The sequence below is a fragment of the Buceros rhinoceros genome, unplaced genomic scaffold (assembly GCF_000710305.1).
Source record: "Buceros rhinoceros silvestris isolate BGI_N320 unplaced genomic scaffold, ASM71030v1 scaffold2032, whole genome shotgun sequence".
Classification (NCBI taxonomy): Eukaryota; Metazoa; Chordata; class Aves; order Bucerotiformes; family Bucerotidae; genus Buceros; species Buceros rhinoceros.
Genome location: NW_010399255.1, coordinates 15,484 through 24,640, shown reverse-complemented (window position 1 = coordinate 24,640; position 9,157 = coordinate 15,484). Strand labels below are relative to the sequence as shown.

Genomic DNA, 9,157 nt, shown 5'->3' with positions numbered 1-9,157 from the left:
GGTTTTATTTTCCCTGTTGTGGGTTTCTTCCCCTCCCACTACACCACCACCACCTTTCAGATTTAAAGCCTCTTTTCCACACAAACTTATACATTGTTTAAAGTAAACATTTCCTTTTCAATTCACATTTTGTAATGCAGACCATTCCTGGTATAATAGCTTTAAGAAATAAGAAAATGTTTGTGATGATCAAAGCCCCATTGTTCAAGTCATATACTTTTCCATACTATCCTTCAAACTGGAGATGTTGAAAAGTAATTTGCTGTCACAGAAAACAAACCAAAAAAACCCCAGACATACCAGAATCTGCAACTACAGGACCAAGCATTTAAGACTAGAATCCAAGGTTAGAAGACGACAAAGCAGAAAGATGTCAACAATAGACAAACTGTAAACCTAAGTGTCTTGCTCCCCAGTGCAACAGGATCTCTGTTCACTAATCGTCAGACCCATAGTCCATTCTGCTAGATACTGCTGAAGCACATCAAATAGACACCAGAATAGTGTTCAGATTTAGAATCAAGTTTCAAAAAGGAATACAGATTTGGAGTAGTGGTCTTTTGCTCTAACAGTATACTTAATAAACAAGCAGCTTTCCAAAAGAAGTTAGATATGGTACATTGACCAAACACAAAGATGGTACATATCCTCAAACAGTCTGATGTCCACAAAACTTCCACATTTCTACAGTTTAACACAGCAAGAAGGAAAAATCAAAACATTATTTATCAGTTCAGCAAGCTGGTTGACTCTTATACAAAAGAAAAGTATCATCACATGGAAAGCTACCTTTTTCTTTTTTAAAAAGAAGGGAAATAGAAGATTATCCTAACCTTTCTCCCTAGTTACACACACTGGTGATCTCACAAGTCTATTTCCACTCATCTTGCTTGTATACATCTAAAATGTTAATATTCTCTGACAATGTTTTCTTTAATATAAGTTAATGCAACTTCAATACAATAAATTGTTAAACAAATCCTTTGGAACAACTTCACTGTCTGCACCCAACTTTCACAAAAACTCATGAATGCAGCAATGGAATCATGTTAAACTTATAATAAATAATTCACATACAACATATGTTAAATTACAAAGAAGAATTAAATTGCCATTTCTACAACTTTATAGATTTAGCAAGTTTTTATCCGTTTTCTATCAACCAGTACGTATGCTCTTCATATTAAATTTAACATTGAAGGACTGTTTAGAGGCATTATTTATAAAGCAAGAACCACCAAGTGAGCATTACTGAACTTATTTCAAATGTTTAGCTTTTTTCCAGGATCTGTTTTCAGAAAAGATTCAGGGGTCATCTATCCACTTGGTAAGTATCTTCCTCTTCTTTACTCAGGAATAGTCAACATCATGACCTCCAGCTTCATTTTGAAATACTGGTTAAACCGAACAATTGCATACCTATTCAAAGGAGTAGAGAGAGATTTGAAGTTAAGAGCAGGTAACTCCTTACAGGAAAACCGCCATGCTACATAGGACTAGGCAAAAGTCCACCTACCACAGTACCCCGTTTCCAACACCGACCCTTAGCAGATGCCAAACAAATTAAGAACAGATCAGCCATATTATCCATAGTACTTCCTCACCACTACCACCTCCCAGCTTGCTACAAGCTGTTTGCAAAATAGCTGCTTCTCTGGAATTATCAAAGCCAGTGTTTTCATGCTAATAGTTCTTAACAGACTGTCCAACAACTGACAACTGCAATCCAGAGAAAACCAGTCTTGATCATTGCAAGAACAACGTTCTATTCAAAACTGTCAAGTTTTTGGGTTCTACTCCCTGTGCTTTAACTTGGCTTTTGTGCCATCTAGTGGTTATTAACGAGTAGTTCTACTTGAGAATAATTAGTAACAAGAAGTTCACATTTGTCTCATTTACAAAATGACACAGCTAAACCCAGGAAACTAATTTAGCCAGTGCAAAAAATTCTGAAGTAGGATCTTTTACCAATCAAACTGATGTAATTTTATCATCTTGCCCAGTCCCCAACAGAGACATAAAAACCTGTGCTTGTCACCAGGAGAGACCATTAAAAAAAAGCCAAAGACACAACCAACATCTACCTGAAACAGAAGACCATAGGCCAGTGTCTCAGGAAATAGAACTTAACATTAATTGGCATTAAAAAAAGATTAGGAATTTTCAAGATCTACATTCCATGTAGCAAGTAGCTAAACAAGTTCCTTTTATGAGCCTTGTTTCTTGTTGTTGCAGTTAGAAACATAGGTCTTGCATCTGGCTGATAGTACACAACACTGAACCAACTTGGTTTTGATGCCTTTCTCTCCAACAGAAAACACTCAATGCCCCAAAACATTTACTCCTCTAAAGTTATGTTCCTTGACTTGTTGTATCATGTGTTTTAGCACGGGGCACATCCTAATTTAGAGAACTGCCAGCAACAGAAAGCAGAGACAGACAGCTTTTACTGTCTCATTTTCTCTTAATTATTACAGTCTGATCACAGAGCTCAGATCTGTTGCTCAGACCTCGTAGTTTCTGATAGCTGGGTTGTAGGACTAGATGGCCTCACAGGTCCCTTCCAGCATCAAGTATTCCACGATTATACGGCAGTAAGCACGCTTACCCTAGAAAATCGAAGTCAATGGTGGAATATTTGGCTTGAATTAGAGCCCACAAACCCCAAAAGAAGTGGGAAGCCTGAAAAAAAAATTTTTAAAGATTAACATTATTTAAATCTAACATGTAAACATATTCTCACATTGAGACAAGAAGTTGCCTACAAGAAAACTTTCAAAACCCAATCTTTGTGAAGGTATTTTGATATCTCCTTTATCAAAGATATTGAAAAGCAAGCATTACGCAATTACTGTCAATTGGAGGAGTAAGTACATTGGCCTCCTGACTCTCCATACGTTGTTCAAGAAAAATGTTATATTTATGAAAAAGGTCACCTATTAAGTAGACTATCGTACAACTATATACACCACATTAAGAAAAATGCACAGAAATACAGGTATCTCATTTCTACTGCTGCCAATTAAATATGTATTATTCTACATGTAATCAACTCTAGTGCAAGTACAACATTCCGTTTGAATCTTTGATTACAGCCCTCGGACCATTATAGCTACAACTCACATTCACTGCTAACTTGGACAAAGAGGTATGATCTGGAAGACCGTGTAAGAGAACCTCTAACTCAGCAGGACAAATTTGTCATCAGTTCCAAACTTACTTCCGTTGTGAGTTTGGATAACTAGTCCGGAGGCCTGTATGCAGTTTCAGATTGAGGCTATGGATTACATTAATAATATGATTGTTAGTATACATCAAATGAACAAATACATTACATGGCCATGACCGTGATGGTCTCCTTGTGGAAGACACTTCTAGACCACCCAGGTTACAAGTGATATACTTGTAACTTCTGTTCAAAATAACTGCTTATGGTAATTAAACAGCTTCCTGAAGCTTGCTCTTTATCACGTGTAGAAGGCACATGGATACACACATGCCCAAAACCAGCTTAAAATGGCAACTACTGTATGTAAATGTGACTCATTCAGGCAAAGTTATCTAAACTAGAAGTACAAGATAGTGAGCAGTTTGGCATTTTACACCAGCATCCATTAACTTCAGTTTGTTTTTTTGTCTTAGCAAAGCATCCCACAATAACTGACACAGGAGCGTTCAGGGGTAGTCGTGCATGTGTGGTCTATAGGCAGGTCTTGAGCTGTTCTCTAAACAGAACTCTATCCTCTTAAACATTAGTACAGCCATAGTTTAAAACTGACAAAATAATGCTACGTATTTTAAAACAGACCACCAACCTACTAAATTGCAGACCTAACTATCCTAAATGAATGGACAGCTGAATTTAACAGTAACAGCTGATAACAGAGATTTTAGAACAGCAAGAGTGAACAAGCTCGTATTTTTAGGGGCTTGTTTAATAATCATCTTCCTAGAACATGAACTCTATTTCCTCACTGCACGCATTAGCTTTTGCCTGAAAACTGAAGGTATAACAGCAACAGAAGTGTGCTTGGATTAGTCAGGAAGAGGACTGAAATAAGGCCAAACTGGCTTCCTAGCCTAGTCCTCCACGCCTTTAGCATGTTCTTCATCAGAAAGCAAAATAAAGTTATCTAGCTACTGGGCAAACACACTTTTGCTGTAACATTGCCCGTCGCCTCCTCAAGGAAAAACAAGATCAGGGCTAGTCAGAAAACGTTTAAGAAAGTTATGTGAAACTAAAGTATCTTCAGAAATCACACAGAGATAAAGCTTGGGGAGGAAAGAAAAACACGTCTTCAAACTATTTCTAACAGTATAAGGGGGACATTCATAGACTCACAGTCACATCTGACTTATTTCATCTCCATGCATTACGCTTGACATGTGGTTTTTTTTTTTTTTTACCCCTGAAGGGCAAGGTACTAAAGCCAGATCAAAATTTAACAGCTGCATCCTTCCAGCGTGAAAGAACAAGGGAGTTTTATATCCAGCTGTCTGCAAAAGACTGACAGATAGGAGACAGCTTATAATGCACCAGATACAGGAGAAGGGAGCAGACTCACGCAGCCAGCCCTCACACCCCACAGAAAGGCAGAACTTCCAGGGAACCACAAGAGACTACATGTGCACCTTACAGTTAAAGGCATTAAGATGACCAAAATCAAATCTCAAAGCAACTCCCTGCTTGCCGAGACACCGCAGGCAAGGAAAGAGTTACAGGTCTTTTAGTACTACCTCATCTGTAAAAAAAAAAAAATTAAAAGAATTGAAGTATCCTACTTCAGAAGATTTGTATGTCTTTATGAAGCACTACCTTGCTCTTTTGTTTTCTTACCATTACAAGTTCACGCAAACTCACTGTAAGTACTAGACAAACTTGCCAGACCAATAAACAGCCAATACAAATACTTGCTAAAAGCTCATCTCTTTGTTTTCTGAATACTCACTGCCTCTTTCACTAGGAATATTCTATAGCAAGTTTTTAATGCACAGCATAGCAGAAAGTTTTCATGGAACAGACTAAGGAAGTCTTTCTTTACATGCCACAGCACTCAAAGGAAGAAACTGGCAATTGCATCCGTCCAGAGTAGCAGGCTTCTCTATAGCACTTCATATTCTAATCAAGTGTTTGTTATTTACCAGTGCAAACTGATTGACTTGGACATATAGAACTTCAACTTCTTTTTCACTGACTTCTGTGCCAAATCCTTTATATTCTTTGTAGGCCTCAAGGTAAGATCTCAGCCATTGTTCCTGCAATTTTCTGTTAGGATAAAGGCTGTAGTCTACTTCATTTACTCCTAGAAAAACAAAAATACACTTATCAGAACCTTAGAGTATCTAAAATGACTATTAGAATCACACTACTAGACTAGTTCCCCCTCCCCATCTCCAATACCCATGCACAAATTGACGTGGACAGACATCGGCATTTTTACTTTGACTTGACTTTCAGTTACATGCCGGAAAGAATTTCGACACAAACTGGAACGTTCAACATCACAGCAAGGTTTGTGCTGCACGTGTTCTCAGCCACGTACATATTCTACTTGCATTTTGAGATTCAGCAAGTTTGAGCGAAGGCTCAAGAAAGTATTTGCATTATGAAACAAAAGCCATCCCAAGTATATTGAATATTACACATTTCGTACAAAAAGGGACTTCTATACAACAGTAACCAAAGTCGAATCCAGACGCACATGCATTGTCACCAACTAAGCTCATATTTGAGAAAAAGTTTAGAAGTCTACCCCTCTCCTCCACAGGGCATGGTAGAATTAGAAGTCTGATCTCTGCAACAACTCTTTTTGTCCTGTTTTTTAAATCCTGTACTGGAGATGCTTAGTCACAGACCATACAGAGTCCACCAGGAGTCTCAAACCTGGATCAAAGTTCACTCACACTAGCTATCGTTCCCAGCACTTGGGAACTCAAAGTATTATTTCAACAGTGCAATCTCCTAGCACCTAAACTCTTCCCTGAGTCAGATTCACTTAAATTAGCTTAAAAAACCAAACCAAAACAACAGATTTTTACTGGATGGTTAGAGAACAGCAGAGGTGAAGCAAAACTATTCTTCATAGGCAAAAAAGTATTTGTGTTTAGTCTTCTTACTGTACTTAGCTCCTTAAAGATGTAGTTAGACTCTGAAAAGTCCCAGATGAAAAATTAAAACTCTTAAAATATCTTTTGTAAAGAATTTAACTTACTCTCCAAATACTTAACCAAGTATACACTTTAAGTTATCTAGACAGGTTCAATTTGTGAAGTAATTGGTAGATTAAGGCTCCTAATTTTACTCTGCTACACTTTCCATTTGTACTAATCATTGCAAAGGTTTTTTTCCCCTTGCTTCATCTTTTGAAATAACACAGCATACACTCAAGGTATGGAATGGGCTTTCACTGAAAAAATTTCAATTAATTCATAAATCTACCAACACTTTATTGCTAAAATCCCATCTTTTTTCCTACCATACAGTTTTCATCTTTACTTACCATTTCTGGGTATCTCAAGGGCAAGTACTCAGCATACACACTCAAAGCCACCAAAAAACCATATAAGCCTATCATTCAGAACTGTGGAACCACAGAGCGTATTCTCAACATGTACCTATGCTGTAAAAGATACATCCACAGCACTTCATTACAGCCCGCTGTCTATGATGTGTCATTTCACAGAAGGCTCCTGTGAAAGCTGCAAGTTCTGTATTTATCTAATATTACAAAACTCAGGACATGATGTTCCCATTTCTGGGTTAGCAAAGCTACAAAGGAAGGGCATAACTAGCCTGCAAGAGGAGACATCAACGTATTTTACTACCATCAGATGAACAGCTATATATGTGTATCTATATACACAAAGAGAACACGCAAGAATGAGCAGATTTTCTATATGAAATCAATTTAACTTTACCTCTGAAATCCTCATTTTTACCTGCAAATTCATTGAAGTGATTTCCAATGTCATAAGCCAGGTAGTTGTATCCAGAGTACTCATAGTCTATGAACTGCACATCACCTATGTGAGACACAACAGCAACAACATAAGAGTCCATATCAAACAAAGCACAGCCCTAATCCTTTGGTGTCCTTTGAAGTTTTGGGAGAAAACAAAACCATACACCCAGAACGTGTGCCCAGTGGGGTGCACTCAGACATTCCAGGGTAAGACTGTGATTTATAGATGATATTCCCTTCAATATTCAAGAAAGCTCTTAAATAATTACTTAGAGCTTACAATTCTCTGTTCTTAAGCTGTGAATAGCAGAATTGCAATTTTAACTTCTACCACATGAGGGCATCCCTTACCTGCAACATAACAAATACAACAGAGGATCCTTTAATTAACCTTTATGTAGAATATCAGATCAATTTTTCCCTGACTGAAAAAGTACCAGTCCTGTTTATTCTTGCACAAGTGTGCAAGGACAGTGGACTCACACACTGCAACATGCTGATGCTTCCTTTAACACGTTTTTATTTCCTGCTTCCTCCAACCACATTTACAAAGCAAGACTATTTATAACTGCTGCTTTCTTTTAGCTGGCTTAAACTAGTCTCAAGAAACTGTAAGATATCATCAAGTCCTCAAAACTATGAGACTATGTAGCGGTATGTAAACAAGGTCTGATAAAGCAGCAAACACTGCCCCAAATGTTTTCAAATTACATTTACCTATAGTGAAGCTGAGGAAAATGCTTCACTCAAGGTAATACAGCCGTGAAGCTCTCAAGAATGTCTATACTATTTCAAACAGTCAAAACATTATCAAAATGGATGAGGTAAAACCAGAGCTGTTCTATTTTAAGGGACCATCAACATTACTAAAAATATCAGAAAAGAAAGCAATGGGTTAAGAGCTGTTTGCACTAGAACATTAAAAAGTAAAACCTTACATTTCCCATTGCTATGTTTCCAGAGTTGCACCCTTCTCCCTCTCTATACCCATTCTTTTGATGACTAGCTGCATATTTACTCAACAAAAACATATTCCTTCTATTACAATGAACAATCTTCTTAGCATGACTTTAAACATCTGACAGATACTAATGCTATCTATCAGAACTCCAGGCCAAACCAAAGTAAAATCAAGAATTACGTTAAAGTATGTTGAATTATGTTAAAGTATGTTACGTATTTCTTTAGTCTAAGGATTCTAATTGTCTAATGTACTGCCTCCGTAAGATGTATGGGTATCACATATAACTTGGTCACAACACGATTGTATTTTGTCTCAACTTCATTAGGTGTGTTCCTTCCTATGCAGTTCATCTTTACCACTTATGAAATACTAACACATTGATGTTTTCCAGATGGACGAATCTCGTCAAAGCACTTCTAATGCAAGTTAAACCCCACACCACCAACAAAATCACTTAGTCATAATGCTCCAAGTAGGGGTTCTGCCTTTCACAGAAAGGACTGCTTACCAAGGTTATGAGGTTAAATCTTTTAGGCTCTAACAATCCAACATGAAAATGGCAGGCAGAGTTGAAAGCTCCTTCTAGAAAAATCTTGATAACAGAAAATTGAGGTTCTCTAGAACTTCAAAGGGACAAGAAATTTTACAGCAGCTACTGCCAAGACCTTAGAATATTATCTCAGATTAACTTCTGCCACTGCCTGACTGGCAGACTCATATGCTTGCACTTCCCACTGGTTCTTTAGTACTATTTTTAGCAAGAAACACCTGTAAGTTACAAGCCAGTGAAAATGCACAGCCCATTATTAACCCTGATTAATATTCTGCTACACAACTGATCTTGTGAAACCCTTAGCCTCCAAACATTTAACACCGATTTTATTTAGAGGGATTTTTTCTATCTCCCTTATATAAAACACAAACATTGCAGGTAAAAGGACGTTTTCAAAATATCGGCATAAGAAATTCTTCAATTTTTTCATGCGCTAATTTTATCTTGAACATACCTATGAGCTAACACGCATTTTTAAGTACAGTTAACATTTAAAACCTACTTCCAGTTATAAATAATACTACATTCAATAAGAACTTGAATCCAACAAGACACAGGTGAGGCTGTTACTGGGCTCTTTCCTATGGGGAATGCACATGAACAAGTGATGTGATAAAACCTTCAGTCACTGCACAAGTAGCATGGTGTGTGGCACCACAAGGCAGCAACAATGGCATT

At 37.4% G+C, this 9,157-nt stretch overlaps 1 protein-coding gene across 1 annotated transcript in view; it reads right to left on the bottom strand.

The window, feature by feature from the left end:
* Positions 1–892: 892 nt before the first annotated feature.
* ETNK1 (ethanolamine kinase 1) overlaps positions 893–9,157 on the bottom strand; it is a gene marked incomplete at its 5' end in the record, with an annotated part of 15,510 nt that continues 7,245 nt past the window's right edge. The window contains 4 exons of the mRNA XM_010131369.1: positions 893–1,419; positions 2,609–2,682; positions 5,143–5,303; positions 6,940–7,023. Coding sequence (XP_010129671.1) covers positions 1,347–1,419; positions 2,609–2,682; positions 5,143–5,303; positions 6,940–7,023 — 392 coding nt within the window. The remainder of the gene's footprint in view (positions 1,420–2,608; positions 2,683–5,142; positions 5,304–6,939; positions 7,024–9,157) is intronic.